General features: G+C 59.7%; 1 protein-coding gene across 6 annotated transcripts in view; it reads right to left on the bottom strand.

Moving 5' to 3' along the window:
- Positions 1–16,325, bottom strand: part of POU2F2 (POU class 2 homeobox 2) — a 60,566-nt gene that overhangs the window by 4,136 nt on the left and 40,105 nt on the right. For 4 of the 6 annotated variants that reach the window (XM_056136772.1, XM_056136773.1, XM_056136775.1 and 1 more), the window contains 11 exons: positions 13,845–13,910; positions 13,622–13,656; positions 13,459–13,515; positions 9,807–9,923; positions 9,333–9,611; positions 4,628–4,733; positions 4,452–4,543; positions 1,338–1,451; positions 1,058–1,199; positions 767–915; positions 510–686 (listed from right to left, as the gene is read on the bottom strand). In XM_056136772.1, coding sequence (XP_055992747.1) covers positions 510–686; positions 767–915; positions 1,058–1,199; positions 1,338–1,451; positions 4,452–4,543; positions 4,628–4,733; positions 9,333–9,611; positions 9,807–9,923; positions 13,459–13,515; positions 13,622–13,656; positions 13,845–13,902 — 1,326 coding nt within the window. In that variant the 5' untranslated portion in view covers positions 13,903–13,910. The remainder of the gene's footprint in view (positions 1–509; positions 687–766; positions 916–1,057; positions 1,200–1,337; positions 1,452–4,451; positions 4,544–4,627; positions 4,734–9,332; positions 9,612–9,806; positions 9,924–13,458; positions 13,516–13,621; positions 13,657–13,844; positions 13,911–16,325) is intronic. The other 2 variants (XM_056136776.1, XM_056136774.1) reach the window with 1 other exon arrangement.

The raw sequence follows: 16,325 nt of genomic DNA, 5'->3' as shown, positions 1-16,325 counted from the left end.
GTGGTGCTTAGGGGACCAGGTGGTGCCAGGGATTGAACTGGGCCTGGCCACATGCAAGGCAAGTGCCTTAACTAACCCCTGTCCTGTCTCTCTGGCCCCACACTTGGATCCCTTGGCCCATTACCATGACTGGCAAACTTGCTCTTGTCCCTTATGCCTGCCCTCAGCCCAGCAGGGACAGAGAGTCCCTGGGGTCTTGTGCCCCTCCCCCCCTGCTGCTGTGAAGGTGCCCCTGTCTGTGCCTGCACCTGAGCCTGTGGGGGGGGAGGGGGCTGTCTCCTGCATCCATCCGGTGAGAACTCTGCTAAGTTATGCTGTGTTAGTGGGTGCTAGAGCACCCCCGACCCAGAAACCCCCACAGCCGTCCCTTCACTCCTGTGGCAGGTGTCCCCAGGGCGCCCCTCCCAGCCTCAGCTCCAAGCGCTGCAGACAACCAGGGAGACTATGCCTGACACCAGACACAGCCGAGGGGCAAGGGGTGGGGGTGGTGCCCGTGGGTCTCTGGGTACCAGGTGGGGGCTGTAGCTGGCCGGCTTCCCCGGGCTGGGCAGCATGGGGGCGGCGCTGCAGGGGTTGATGCGTTTCTCCTTCTGGCGCCGGTTGCAGAACCAGACGCGGATCACCTCCTTCTCCATGTGCAGCTGCTCGGCGATCAGCAGGATCTCCTCTGAGGTAGGCTTCTGGTTCTGCGGGCAGAGGGCGCCTCAGCGGAGGTCCTCCCGCACCCCTGTCTCCCCTGGGGGCCCCATCAGAAGTGGGGTCTCACCGCTAGGAAACTCTTCTCTAAGGCGAAGCGGACGTTTGTCTCGATGCTGGTCCTCTTCTTGCGTCTCCGGCCGGGGAGCCCGTCAAAGCCCAGGCTGGGGCTGCTAAGCTGGTTGGGGCTGGGCAGGCTTGAGTCCACAGACATCGTCTCTGTGGGCGGGAGGAGGCAGACTGGCGTGAGCGGGCGCCTCGCCCCCCCCCCCCCGCCCCTGGCCCCTTACCCCCGTCTATTGGGCCCACCTGCCTCCCCCCCACCCCGCACCTGCTCCCCGCCCACCCGGCCCAGTCCCACCTGCATCGTTGAGCCACTTCTCCAGGAGGGGCTTGAGTTTGCACATGTTCTTGAAGCTCAGGTTGAGGGCCTCGAAGCGGGAGATGGTGGTCTGGCTGAAGTCGTTGCCATAGAGCTTGCCCATGGCCAGGCCCACGTCACCCTGGATCCGTGGGCCGGAATGGGACAGCTGTCAGGGTTGGGGACTAGCCCCGCCCACCAGCTGGTCCCGCCCCGCCCATGAGAGGCCACGCCCCATTCGCCACGCCCAGCGCCCAGGGCCCAGGGAGCCGCCAATGACCTGCGTGAAGCCCAGTTTGATGCGGCGTTGCTTGAAGGTGCGGGCAAATTGCTCCAGCTCCTCCAGGTCGCTGGGCTCCTCGGGGTGGGATGGTGGCTCCAAGCATTTGGGGGGCTGCGGGTGCGAAAGGCGGGTCACGGCTGAGTGGGAACGCCCCACGAGGCCCCTCTGTCACTGCGCATCAGGGTGACAATGTGCTGCCTCCCTCCCGCGGACCCTCTAGCTGCCTGAATGGGAGAATTTGGTTTAAAATGTGTAGTATGTAGGGTCTGAGAGACACCTAACTGAATAGCTAAGGAGCTGGAGCATGTGCTCTGCAAGCACCAGAAGGAGCGAGGAGTTGCCCCCCCCCGCAGTGCCAGATGTGCAACCCCCAAAAACTGTAGACTGAAAATAGAGGAAAAGTTAGCTGAGAAATCGTGTAGTGGGTAGAGCACTCGCCTTGCATGTAGTCAATCTGGGTTTGATCTCTGGCATCACATGTGGTTTCTGAGCCCTGCCAGGAGTGATCCCTGAGTGCAGAGCCTGGAGTAAGCCCTGAGCAGCTCTGGTTTCATTTTTCTTTTTTTTGTCACCCAGTGATACTCAGGGATCACTTCTGACAGGGTTTGTGAGACCCTTTGTGGTGTCAGGGATCAAACACAGGTTGGTCGTGTGCAAGGCAAGCACCTTACCTACTCTACTCTCTCTCTAGGCCCAGACATATTTTGGGGGGGTGGGTCACACCCAGCAATACTCAGGGGTCACTCCTGGCTCTGAACTCAGGAATTAATCCTGGTGCTTGGGTGACCATATGGTATGCCGAGGATCGAACCCAGGTCGGCCACATGCAAGGCAAACGCTCTACTGCTGTACTATAGCTCTGGCCCCAGTCATTTTTTTTTAATAGGTAGGGTAATCAGGTGGGCATTTTTTCTTTTCTTTTTTTTTTTTTTGATCACACCCAGAGATGCACAGGGGTGCTCCTGGTTCTGCACTCAGGAATTACTTCTGGCGGTGCTCCGGGGACCATACAGGATGCTGGGAATCGAATCCGGGTCAGCTGCGTGCAAGGCAAATGCCCTACCCGCTGTACTATCGCTCCAGTCCCTCAGGTGAGCATTTTTAATAGGTAGGGTAATCAGCAGAAATAGGGGGACTTGGGGGAGGTTTTTGCAAAGAAGCCAGTGTTCTCCCAGAAATACCTTACTTCCCTAAAACTAAAAAGGTTTTGGGGCTGGAGCAATAGTACAGTGGAGAGGGCACTTGCCTTGCACATAGCTGGCTTTGGTTCGATCCCTGGCACCCCAAACCCCCACCCCAAGCCTTCGGAGTGATCCTGAGCCCAGAGCCAGGAGTCAGCCCTGAGCACCCCTGGGTGTGACCCCAAAATCAAACTAAACAAAAAAAAAAATCCAACAAATATAAGCAAGCAAAAAACCTAAACATTTTGAAGAAGGTGGTGGGTGCAGGTATTGGGACTTACAAATTCTTGATCTAGTACCCAAATACCAGGGGCTGGACACATTTTGGGATTCAGATATTTTTCAGATTTAGGAAGACTACCCAGACTGGAGCATATATCATAGGCAAGATGATCTCCCTCTGGGTCAAGGCATCACCCCATAAATGGACACATCCACAGGTCTCAGTAAAGCACAGATATCACCCAGGGTGTAAAGAGAATCTTGCCCTGAGTTGCCTCACAGCCTGGTGCCCACATTACAAGAAAAGCTTGAATTCCTGAGCACTCCAGATTTTAGAATTTCAGAGCACAGCTAAGCCCCATGTTAGTCCCTAACAGCCCAGCCTTTCTGAAAGAGTTTCTGCATTTTTTTTTAAGGGATGGTTAAAATATGGGTAGGAGGGAACTTGGAAATCCGTAAAGGATCATGAGAGATTCTGAGTAAAGTTAAGAAGTCGAGCAGCAGGGGCTGGAGCAATAGCATGGTGGGGGGGGGCGTTTGCCTTGTAAGCGGCCGACCCGGGTTCAATTCCCAGCATCCCATATGGTCCACCGAGCCACGGCAGGAGTAATTCCTGTGTGCTTGAGCCAGGAGTAACCCCTGTGTATCACCGGGTATGACCCCAAAAAGAAAAAAACAGAAGAAGCCGAGCAGCAAATGGGGAGGGTAGCTGAGGGTAGTGGACAGGAGGACACTGAGTTGGCACTAAATGGCAGCAGAGCCCCCGGCCAGAGCTTCCAGTTTGTCCAGAGAAGTTGGGGATCTGGCACCTTCTGGGAATTTCTGTCATTTTTTTTGGGGGGGGAGGTGGAGCAGGGAGCACTTGTCAGTCCTCAGGTTTACTCCTGGCTCTGCACTCAGGAATCACTTCTGGCAGTGCTTGGGGGACCACATGGGATGCCAGGTATTGAACCTAGGTTGGCTGCGTGCAAGGCAAGTGGAAGGCCCTGAAGCCTCCTGGGTGTGTGCACCTGTGCTTTTAATTTTTTATTTATATTTTATTTTATATTTGCTTTTTGGGTCACACCCAGCAATGCACAGGGGTTACTCCTGGCTCTGCACTCAGGAATCACTCCTGGCAGTGCTTGGGGACCACATGGGATGCCAGGTATCGAACCTAGGTTGGCTGCATGCAAGGCAAGCAGAAGGCCCTGAAACCTCCTGGGTGTGTGCACCTGTGCTTGTATTTTTTAATTTTTATTTTATTTTATATTTGCTTTTTGGGTCACACCCAGCGATGCACAGGGGTTACTCCTGGCTTTGCACTCAAGAGTTACTTCTGGCAGTGCTTGGGGGACCATATGGGATGCTGGGAATCGAACCCGGGTCAACCTTGTGCAAAGCAAACACTCTACCTGCTGTACTATCGCTCCATCCCCACGCCTGTGCTCTTAGGGGCCATGGAGAACAAAACCAAATCTCGTATGAGTCCGAGTGCTGGGAAGGGCCAGGAGCTGCCGGTCTGGGGAGCCCCTTTTGTCTCAGAGGATGCAGCTGACCAAGTGGTGCTGTGGCTCCAGACACAGTGGCAGAGGTGGTCCCATGGTCATGTCTGCACTGCCCCCCTGTGGAGGTGGGCTAGGCCACACAGGAAGAAGAAATCCATCCCGGCTTCCTCCCAGCTCCCACCCCTACTTCTGGGCAGCTGCTGGTCTGAGTGGGAACTCACCTGTGTGGGCAGCCCGGCCCGGGGCTGGGAGGTCAGCAGAGCTCCCTGGGTTTGCTGAGGTAGCTGGAATAAATTTGGCGTCGGTAGCAGGCCTGGGGAGACAAGGGCGACAGAGGGGTGAGCGGGATAGAGGGTCGCGGGGCAGGCGCGGGGAGGCAGGGGGCTGCGGGTCGTACCTGGCTGGCTCTGCTGGGCCTGTGGCAGCAGGAACTGAGCGGGTGGCTGGAGGTGGTGGCCTGGCACGAGAACCAGCTGCTGGAGCTGGAGTAGCTGCTGTATGTCCTGTGGGAGGAGGGCAAGCAGGAAGTGTGATGGCGGGAGTCTCAGCCTAGGTCACACTCTGCACCCTGCGCCCCTGGGGTGCCCCACAGAGCAGTCTGATGTGGGACAGTGAGGGACGGAGCTCTGACATCTCCTCCCACCCTGAGGGGTCGCCCAACCCCAGCTTAAACCTAGGCCCCCCAGGAGAACTCCTGCCGCACCTTTTCTTCCTTGATGGAATAACTGACATCTTAGTCTCATGGAACAAAAGAGATTTTCTTTTTTTTAATTTCACTTTTTGGGTCACATCTGGCAATGCTCAAGACTTATCCCTGGCTCTGCGCTCAGGAATCACTCCTGGCGGGGCTCAGTGTGCCATAAAGGGTGCTGGGGATTGAACCCAGGTTGGCTACGTGCAGGGCAAGAGCCCTACCGAACATCGGATCCCTCCAGCCCCACAAATTATATTTTTTGATGAAAGCAAATCAGGGGCCAGAGAGATAGTACAGTTGGTAAGGTACTTGCCCTGCATGCTGTGGATCCCCGTTCTAGTCCCAGGTTGGACATGTGGTCCCCTGAGCCCCATCAGGAGAGATCCTTGAGCACCACCATTCTCCATCTTCACGTGACTGCCTCTCCTCAGATGGGGCCCCTCAAAAATCACTCTAAGTAGGAACTAGGGCTTCTCAATCGCCGTTCCCAGGGATAATTGGTTTCCTGGGGGTGAGGGGTACCTCCAAGAGGACACAGTTTCTCCTTCCCTGCCGCACAACCCCTGTAGAGGACTGCCTGGCACAGGATTCGAAACCGAGCCGACTGAAGCCAGCACGAGGGAATGGCCGGCGCCGGCCCAGCTCCGCCGCTAGGAGCCGCCATCGCTCCACCTTGCCGGGTGTGAAGCCACTGGGGGCCGTGCGAGGCGCATAGAAGTCGGAGCCCTGAGGATGAGTGCGCGGGCGCAATACCCAGGGGGGCAGGCGGCGCTCTGGCTCACCCCGGCCTCTGACCTCCCCCTCCGGCCAGCCAGGGTCCCGGGGATGCGAACCAAAGGGATCCCCACAGCTGCAATCTTGACCACAGACTGAGAGGCGAAAAGAGCGAACTGCGAGATTTGCACAATTAGACACGCACAACCGTGGGCTGGGGTGGACCTTTCGGCTCGTGGGTAGAAAGCCGCGGCTATCAACTCGAGGTAACCTGCATGGGCCCCTCAGAGCCCAGGGCAGCCCCGCTGAGTCCCAGCCCCACCCCACCCCCCTGTCCCAGGTGATGTGCCCAGTGACTGGCCACTGTGAAGAGGTGACGAGACTAGTTAGAAGGGGTTCCTGGACCTTCTTAGTCAGGGACAGGCTGGAGGGGAGTCAGGAGGGAAGTGGACTGTGCTGGGATGGATGGATGGATGGACGGAATTAAAGCCAGGACACGGGCTGAGGAGAGCACAGAGGTTAAGGCGCTTGCCTTGCACACAGGGATCCCGGATTCACATCCCTAGCACTGGGGCCTGAGCGACAGCACAGCAGGGAGGGCGTTTGCCTTGCACACTTCCTGACTTGGGTTCTATCCCCAGCATCCCAAAGGGTCCCTCAAGCACCGCCAGGCGTGATCCCTGAGCCTAGCCAGGAGTAACACCAACAGGTTTGGCCCCAGAGAAACAAAATAACAAAAGAAATCCCCAGCACTGCACAGGCTCCCCTGACCATCCGCCAGGGGTCGCTCCTGAGCACAGAGCCAGGAAAAGCCCCTGAGCACTGCAAGGTGTGGGCCAAAAGCCCATCTCTCCCCCTCCACTGTAGCACTGTCCTGTAGCACTATCCTCCCACTGTTCATGGATTTGCTCGAGAGGGCACCAGTAACGTCTCCATTGTGAGACATGTTGTTACTGTGTTTGGCATATCGAATATGCCACGGGGAGCTTGCCAGGCTCTGCTGTGCAAGCAAGATACTCTCTGTAGTTTTCTGGGCTCTCCTAGAGGAATGGAGGAGTTGAAACCAGGCCGACCGACTGTGTGCAAGGCAAATGCCCTACCCACTGTGCTATTGCAACAGGACAGTGCTACACCCCCCCCCCCCCAATAAAAGAAAAGAAAATTTTTAAAAAAGTGTGTCATTCTTCACAGGGCTGAGTCATGACATCACCTCACACTCCTCTGGCATGAGCCTCAGGGAACCCCCCTCAGGGCACCTCCACAGTTGCGCCTCCCCCCAGGAGCGCTGGGGACCCTGTTGGATTTCATGCTCTCTGCTTCTTCTGACAACTCACAACACCTAGTTCCCGCTGACAGCTCCCCAAACCCTGCCCTCCCCCTGCTCCCCAGCCACCTTGGAACTCAGCTGCTCACAGCAGATCTAGGGGTCCTTCTTGACCTCTCGGACTCTCACAGAACAGCCTTGGAGGCTCCTCCAGATGCCCGCAAGGCCTGTCCCCTTCCCGGAAGTTCCTTCTCTCCAAGGCACTTGGCAGCCCCTGTGATGGGTTAGCGGTTCAGGCCATTCACCTGTTGGGGCCCATTGCTGCTGCCCCCGTCCTTAGCACTCACCCCAACTCCTCTGCCTGGCTCTCAAAGCTGGCCTGCCTGCAGTCCCAGTCCCCCAAACCAACTTCCGCTGAGCCCAGAACTCACAAGTCACATCCCGCCTTTGCCCTCTGCCTTCCTGGTGCTCCCTCTGCCCATTCAGGCCTTGGCTCACAAGCGGCGCTCTCACGGACACTTGTTCCGACCTCCTGTCCCCAGTGACGTCCATTCCCAACACTATGGCACTGTCCTCCTGTTGTTCACCGATTTTCTGGGAGCAGGCACCAGTAATGTCTCCATTGTGAGACTTGTTGTTATCGTTTTTGGCATATCGAATACAGTACAGGGAGCTTGCCAGGCTCTGCCATGCGGGCAAAATACTCTTGGTAGCTTGCCGGGCTCTCTGAGAGGGGCGGAGGAATTGCCCCTGGGTTGGCCGCATGCAAGGCAAACGCCCTACCCACTGTGCTATTGCTCTGGCCCTTCCCAACACTACACTGTCACTGTCACTATCCTCCCGTTGTTCATTGATTTGCTCAAGCGGGCCCAGAAACGTCTCCATCGTGAGACTTGTTACTGTGTTTGGCATATCGAATACGTCACGGGGAGCTTGCCAGGCTCTGCCGTGCAGGGCGAGATACTCTCGGTAGCTTGCTGGGCTCTCCGAGAGGGGCGGAGGAATCAAGCTCGGGTCGGCCATGTTGGCCGCTTGCAAGGCAAACACCCTACCCAATGTGCTATCGCGCTGGCCCTTCCCAACACAACACACACACAAATAATAAGAAAAGCTCGGGGTGGAGGAGCTGGTTCCTGCAGCACATACAGGTTCGACCCCCAGCATCTCATTGAATCCCTCGAGTCCACCAGGAGTGATCTCTGAGTACAGAATCCTGAGCACCACTTGGTATGGCCCCAGAGACAAAGGAATATCAAAACCAAAACTAAATAAAAGGAAGGTCCCAGGGTGGGCATCTTCCTGGAGGAGGGACTGTCTGGGGAACAGACAGGAACTAGAGAGCTCCCTGGCACCTTGGAGGGGGCTGGGGCGGTCTGGGAGTCACTCTGTGTGTTGGGTGGGGGGTAAGGGTGCAGAGGCTTCCATGGGGTCCCTGCAGGGGGCAACGGGGACACCTCAAGACCGTGCTCAGGTTGCCCGGCTCCAGCCCAGGTGTGGCCTTGGTGGTGGGACGAGGAGGGGAGGGTCGCAGGGGACAGCAGCCCTTCCTGCTGGGCTCTCCACACTGTCTACCTCAGTTCACAGATCTGACTGGATGCCCCAAAAGATACTTAAGAATCCCTGAGAACAGCCCTACTTTGGGAAGAAGGTCTCTGCAAAGTGGCCCAGTGCAAAGTGGCCCTTTGAGCCCCTAGTACCAGGGGAGTCCTTACTAGCAGGGGAATCAAGTCACTTTGGTTTGTATTTGGGCCACACCTGGAGGTGCTCAGGGATCACTCCTGGTGGTGCTCTGGGGACCATATCAGATGCCAGATATTGAACGCAGGTCAGATGTGTGCAAGGCATGTGCCTTAAGTCCTGTACCATCTCTATCATCATCATCATCATCACCATCATCATCATCACCATCATCATCATCACCATCATCATCATCATCATCATCACCATCATTACCATCACCATCATCACCATCATCACCATCATCATCATCATCATCATCATCATCATCATCATTATTATCTGTTTTGGGGACCACACTCAGTGGTGCTCAGGGATCATGCCTGGCAGTGTTCAGGGAAACATACTGGGTACTGCAAATGGAACTGGGGTAGGCGGGATGCAAGTAAACACCTGAACCCCTGTGCTCCCTCTCCATGTGGGGTTGGATCTCACCCAGCAGTGCTCCGGGGCTACTCCCGGCTGTGCTCAGAAGCGGCCCCTCAGAGTGCTTGGGGGACCCCAGGTGGTGATGGGAATGGGTGGAGGGCTGGTGAGATGCAAGGATGAAGCATCTCTTGGGCCCCTCAGAGACTCCTGAGGCCGATGGAACCACCTGGTGTGTGGCTGGCAGGGAGAACGATGATGCCCTCTGTCCCCCAGCCCTGCCCCCATGGCCCCTGCTGGCCAGAGCGTGGCCCCCAAGGCCCTTACCTGTGCTGTGAGCTGGATGGGCTGGGACAGGGTGAGCTGGGGGGTCCCGGGGGGCTGGCTGGCAGGCTGCGGTGGTGGCAGGTCGCCTCCCCCCGAGGATGTGGGAGGCTGCGAGGCAGAAGAGGAGGCAGAGGAGGAGGAAGAGGAGGAGGAAGAGGAGGAGGAGGAGGCGGCGGCGGCGGCAGCGGCGGCCGTGGACTGCTGCACGGCGGCGGCCAGGAGCTGGGCCTGGGCTTGCTGCAGAAGGAGCTGCTGCTGGGCGGGCATCAGCGCCGTGAGCTGCGGGCAGCGGTGGGGGGCAGGGGGCAGAGAAGGTGCAGAGGCGCAGGGTTAGTGCAGGGGTGGCCGGCAGCGGCGGGGGGTGATGGGTGGAGAAGGCGCGGAGGCCGCAGGGTTAGTGCAGGGACCGCGGGCAGAGGTGGGTGCCTGCGAGGGGCCCTGCAGGGGACCCCCACAGCAGTCCTGGGCACTCACCCCAGCTAGCTGGCTGCTCGTCAACATGAGCTGGGCCTGGGGCAGATGCGGCTGAGCTGGAGGAGGCGGCGGGGGCGCAGCGGGGGCCGAGTCGCCACTGGGGTCTTCAGCCTTGATCTGTGGGGGAGAGAGGCAGGGTCCAGGACCCCAGAATGTTAGGTGGAGGCCAGAGAGAATGCCCACCTGTGAGCCAAAGAGAGGGCAGGTGGCTGGCACCAGCAGTCTGGGGTGGGTGCAGGGGGGGAGGATGGGGAAGGGAGGGGGCCTTCCCTGGCGGGCAGGTGGGAGGGCACACCACTGCATCTGCCCTCCCATGAGGAGGCCACCTTTGGGGTACTTCATCCTGTGGGGGGGTGGCCCAGCACGTCCTCTGAGGAGTTCTGGGTCCCACAGCTCCGTCTGCTTCTGCTCTGACTCGATCAGTGGAAGGGCACATTATTGGGGGGTGGGGTGGGAGGGGCTACACCCGGTGCTGCTCAGGGCCTGCTCCTGGCTCTGTGCTTAGCAGTGACCCCTGGCAGTGCTCAAAGGACTGTATGAGGGGTTGGGGATTCAAACTGGGGTCGGCCACATGCAAGGCAAGCACCCGAAGCCCGGGACCCTCTCACTGACCTGCTCTTGGAATATTGCTCAGAAACACATCACTGCCCAGGGGCTGCGAGAGACCCCAGGTTCCATCCCAGGCACCATGCAAGAATCGACCAAGTATCTGAGCCTCAGAGACAGCCTGGGGGTCTGGGGGCCCAGGCCGTGCCAGGGAGAACAGCTCCACAGAGCTGTGAGCAACCCCTGGGGACGACTCCCCCAGCACTGGGCCGACAGGGGTCCCCAGCCACGGCTGAAGTGGGTCCCCAAACAAAACAAGCAAACAAAAACACAGCAGTAGGGCGTTTGCCTTGCACGCAGCCAGCCCGGCTGAGCCCTGTTCGATTCCTCCGCCCCTCTCAGAGAGCCCGGCAAGCTACCGAGAGTGTCTCGCCCACCAAACACAGTAACAAGTCTCAAAATGGAGACGTTACTGGGCCTGCTTGAGCAAATCGATGAACAACGGGAGGACAGTGACAGTGATAGTGACAGGCTACAAAGGAAAAGGCAAAAGGAAACTGGTAGATGCAGGAAGGGAAAGGCGGTGCAGGTGTGGACAGGGAGATGTGGACAAATGAAGGTGTGGAGGGGGGAGGTGTGGACAGGGGAAGGTGTGGACGGGGGTCCACAAATGGGCCATCAAACAAGTCTGATGGGTATGGGGAAGGGAGGTATAGAGGAGGTATCCTGGAGGGGAGTGTGAATGAGGGGAAGCGTGGACGGGGAGCGTTGGGCAGGGAGTATAGGGAGGGGGTGTGGACGTGGGGAGACATGGACAGGGGTTGTGGAGGGAGGGGTGTGGACGAGGGGAATTGTGGATGGGGAGGTGTGGAGGAGGGAGGTATGGACAGGGAAACCGTGTACAAGGTGCGTTGGGGGGGGGGAGGCGTGGCAGGGAAGGCATGCTAGGGTGCTCCCGGTGCTACTCCCCCGTGTGACTGTGTCAGAACCTGGTCGTGATTGGGGGTGGGGGTGAGGGCACAACTCCTCTGCAGGCCGAATGAGGCCTGGTGTTGCTGGGCTCGACCTCCCAGTCCCTGTGTGGCTGTGGGGGCATCTCACGTCAGACCCAGGTGGGACTAACCCTCGGTCCCTCTGGTGAGTCCCCTGAAAAGTCTGCTGGGGGCTGGGGAGGAGCCCAAAGGGATAATCACAGGGGTGAGATCAGGGCTGGCCCCCCAGTGCTGCCGGGCGTGACCTCCCAAAATGTCAAAAAGAAGTCTGGGGGTGGAAAACACAGCACAGGGGTTAAAGTCTTATACGTGGCCAACCCAGTTTTGCTCCCTGGGACCACACATGGCCCCCCGAGCACTGAGCACAGAGCCAAGAGCAAACCCTAAGCACAGCCGGGGTTGGGCCTCAAAACAAACAAGTCTGATGGGTACGGGTGAGGGAGCTGCACGGGGCTGGGGGGAATGCTGGGCTGTGCCAGCCGCCCAGCGTGGCAGGGTGTGGCATGTGGAACCGACTCGGGGGCGTGGGGCGGTGTCTGACTGGAAAGGCCTGGCCCTGAAGATCAGTTTCAGGGGTGCCAGGTGCAACATGCAGCCGGCGTGGAGCAGAGTGACGGGAGGTGTAGGGCCCTGTGAACGTGTTGGCAACCCACGGGCCCGCCCCCAGGACCCACAGTTGGGGGGGGTTTGGGAAAAGTGGGGACCGGCATCCAGGCCAGGGAGCGTGCCCGACTACTCTTCTCAGCTCTTGGGGGGCCCTAGCTCCATCCCTGCCCAGCTGGGCCCCCCAGAACCCAGAGGGCAGCACCCGCCCAGGGTCTGGCTCTCAGCAAGGCCTGGGGGCACATTAATGATCTTTCATTTCCATGTCAGATGAGTCTTCTTTTCCATTCGTGAAGTTTCCATTTAAAAAAAAAAAAAGCTGATTTCAGCTGTTGGAAATGTGAGGTACCTGACGGGGGGATCTGAGTCAGGCCCTGCCGGTGTGGCTACCCCCCAATTCCCACAGCAGCAGAGTCTGGAAAATGGGCCAGGGAACGAGGTTCTCCTGTGAGTGGCTGTCAGGGTGGGGAGCAGAGCAGAGTGGGGACCCCGCGTCGGAGAGGTGGTGAGATGGGAGATCAAGCACCCCAAGCGCGGACAGACACCCCAAGTCAGGGGCTGGGCTTTAGGGGAGAACAGTCATGAGCCTCTCATTCCTGGACCCCCTGCAAGGTCACTGGGGGAGGAGAAGCTTCAAGATCCTGCTGTGAGAGTGTAAGTGTGTGTGCGTGTGTTTGTGTGTGTGTGTGCGCGCGCACAGGTGCACATGGGACTGGAGAGCAGAGGTCAGAGGTAGGTGGTCAGCACACTGCCCCCTCTCCTGGGCACTTGGGCAGGATAGGACACCTTGGGTGGTAAGTTATTTCGTACTTTTTATTTGGGTTTTTTTTTGGGGGGGTTCACACCTGGCGGTACTCAGGGGTCACTCCTGGCTCTGCACGCAGGAATTACTCCTGGAGGTGCTGCGGGACCGTCTGGGGTGCCAGGGATGGAACCCGACTTGCTTGCAGGGCAAGCGTCTTCCCAGCTACACTATCACTCCCACCCCTTAGGTCATGAACTGGAACCCAGAGCGCCCCCTTGTTGAAGAGAAAACTGAGAAGCCCAGAGCAGGAGGGGGTCGGCCGAGGACCCCAGGGCAGGTGCAGCACCCCCCTCCCCCAGACCTCTGATAGGAGCCGGCTGGAAAGAACTGGAGCCCTGGAGCCCTGGGGAGCAGCACCCTCCTTTTCACACCTGCCACCCCATCCGCCTCGCCTCCTTCACCCTGGTTTCCTGGGATGGCCCCTGGGTCTGTATGTTAGAGGGGCTGGGGGTCCGGCCCCGTCTTTGGGTCAGGGAAGTTGGGATGGGGGCGGACCCCAGCTTCCTGTTGTTCAGCACCCTGGGGCTCTGGGGGGGATTTCCCTGGCCACCCCTACCCCCCAGGGAAGGGGAAGGAGCGGGGTGAGTCACAGACTGGGGTGGGAGGGGCCTCAGGCCTCGGTTGGCGGTGCAGTGTGGCCCTCAGGCCTGGGGCCCCACAACCCCCCCAACCCCAGCTGTGTGGACGGTGGGGGGTGGGGGCTTACCTTGGTGCTGGGGCCAGTCGGGGACACAGAGAACGGGGCGGTCTTATTCTGGGGGTTCTGCAAAGAGCAAAGTGGGGTGAGGCTAGGGCAGTGAGGGGAAGCCACTCCTGACACCCTGCCCCCCACTTCCCTGCGCCCCTCACCCCCACCCTCCCAGCCTGACCTGATGGTTAGTGTCTGGTCCATTTTGCTCGGGATCTGTAAGGAGAAGGGAAGGAGTCAGCCACGGCCCGGGCCCCTCATCCCGCCCGCCCCCTGCACCACTGTGCCCTGCACCCCTGGCCCTCACAACTTTCCCCCTGACTCCCTGCCCCCTGCACCTGTCCCTCTGAACCCCTACCCCACTCCCCACTCCCCCCTGCCCCCGGTCCCTGCGCCCCAGCTACCTGTGTGCTCTGACGGTGAGTCCAGGCCTTGCTTCTCGGCCTCCAAGGGCTTAGACATTCTTATTTCTGGGGACAGAGTGGGTGGAAGTGGGGTGAGGGAGGAGAGAACAGGACTCACCGTCCCTCCCTCCCTCCCTTCACTGCTGGGGAGGGACACCCCAGCCTGTCCCCGGCCCTCCAGCCCCCTTGCAACCTCTGTGTGTCTCATGTCCTGCCCCTTCAACTCCCAAAATATGGCTCAGTACATGCGGGCCCCCACGCCCCCGGCGCAGGGCGGTGGTAGAAACCGAGGCGCTGGGCGCGGGGCACAGGTTTCGGGGAGGCACATTTTCCACCCCGAGTGGGCCTGGAGGGGATGGGCTGCGGCACTCCAGAGGGGTTCGTCACGGGAGCACTCGCTGTGATCCAGCCCCCGCGGGCCCGGCCCGCTCGCTCCCAGCCCTGGCTTTCCTCAGGCGCCTTAGCCCAGGGCCCCTGCTCTGAGCTCGACCACCCCCCTTCACCTCGACCCCGGTGGCTGGCCCACAGCCCTGGCCGGACCCCCGCTGCCCCCACAGCCCACAGCTGCACACTTGAACCCTGGAGACCCAGGGAACGTTGAGGGAAATACAATGACCTGACCAAACCCCTTAATGACCTTGGGGGTGACTTCACCCCCTCTCCATGGTCACCCCGCGCCCTCCCTGTCCCCTCTGAGGTCACCCCGCGCCCTCCCTGTCTCCTCTGAGCCTGCCCCCCTGCCCCCACTTCCCACTCCCATGCAGATAGGTCCCCCTATACTTCACTGGACCCTGAACTCAGCTCTGCCTCCCCGGCCCCCTTCCCTCTTGGAAGCCCGTTGGAGCCCCCCCAGCCCTGCTCCCCCCTCTCAGGGGTGCTGCATGCCAAGACATCTGAGAAGGCCCGTGGGAGTGAGAGCTGGTGACCAGCGTGGGGCTGAAGGGGAGACATTTTGCAATGGGGGATTGTGTAACATGGAGCCCCACTCTGGAGCCAGTGTTCACCCTGGTGGGCCCCGGCGGGGGTTGGGAGTCACCCAACAGGGTAGGCAAGAGGCAGCGTGGGGTGGGTGGTTCCACCCCCTTGCTCCAAGTGGAGTCCCAATAGCAGGGCCCGAGGACACCTGCCGGAGAGACGGCTCCACGGGCTGAGACAGCAGGGCCGGGCCGGCAGAAGGCCGTCCTGGGTGCAGGGTGCTCGGTGGGAGCACGGCCAGGAGCAACCCCAGAGCCCCGCAGCAGTCAGGTGTGGCCCCGAAACCAGGACAACACAGAAGGAGGAGCCCAGGAGAGCTGGAGGGACATCTCGGAGGCCGAGCATATGGGGGCCAGGATCCGGCCTGAGCGCCGCACGGGTGTAGCCCAAGTGTGAGCGTGACACAGGCCAGGCCAGCCTGAGCGCACTGCCCAACCCACGGGACAATGAGGATGAGGATGGGCGGGGTCTGGGAAGTCTGGTGCGTGTGTGTGTGTGTGTGTGTGTGTGTGTGTGTGTGTGTGTGGTGGGGGGAGGGGTCTTGGCCATTCCGGTTCTAGATCCGTTTGATGGTTTCCCCTGAGTCTGCACGGATGTCAAAATCCATGCAGCTGTGCGCTGACACCATGAACTTTGCGCGGGGGGAGTCACACCCGGAGATGTACAGGGGTTACTCCTGGTTCTGCACTCAGGAATTACCCCTGGCAGTGCTCAGGGGACCACATGGGATGCTGGGAATCCAACCAGGGTCGGCCGCGTGAAAGGCATTTGAACTTTTACTCTAAGGACGTGTCTTCACTGCAATGCTGACGGGCAGACAGAACCCTGCACCCAGTACTCTTAGGGTGCAAGTGGGGTGGGGGGTGCAGCACTTGCTTCTGGGCTCCAGGGGTGCGAAAGGGAGAGGCTGAGGACCCCAAGAGATGTGGAAGGAAGGAAGGCGAAGGGGAGTAGCCGGGGAAGAGTCCACCCCTGATCCGGAGGCCACTCCCTGGATCTGGGCCTGCTCTGCCCACTGACTGCAAACCTTCCCATACCCCAGTGCCCCCCCCCCTTCCCTGCCTGGTGCCAGTGCTTCTGGGCCCTGTACCCTCCTCAGCTCCCCATTGCCCCCCAAAAACCCCAGACCTACCCCTCCCCACCTTCAGCCTGGATTTCAGGGTGTGGCCCTTGTCACCCTCCACTGCCCGTCCCTCTCCCGACATACCCTGCTGCCTGGTCCCTGCACTCGGGGGTTCCGCCTGACTGCGGAGGTGGGGGGGCTGCTGCTTCCGGTCACTGCCCGCCCTCCCGCCCACACCCACAGATGCCTGCTCCTCCTCTGCATCTGTCAGGGGCCAAGTTGTGCCCCCACCCCCACCCCCAAACTTGGACTGCAGGCTGAACCTCGACTGTGACTTCAGGGTCTTTAAAAGGGTAGTTAAGGGGCCAGAGTGATAGAATAGCAGGGAGGGGGTTTGCCTGACATGCGGTTGACTTGGGTTCGATCCCCGGCATCCCATAGGG

This window comes from Sorex fumeus, unplaced genomic scaffold (genome assembly GCF_029834395.1).
Source record: "Sorex fumeus unplaced genomic scaffold, SorFum_2.1 ptg000122l, whole genome shotgun sequence".
Taxonomy (NCBI): Eukaryota; Metazoa; Chordata; class Mammalia; order Eulipotyphla; family Soricidae; genus Sorex; species Sorex fumeus.
Note: the sequence above shows the minus strand (reverse complement) of the source record. Positions and strands in the feature narration are given on the sequence as shown.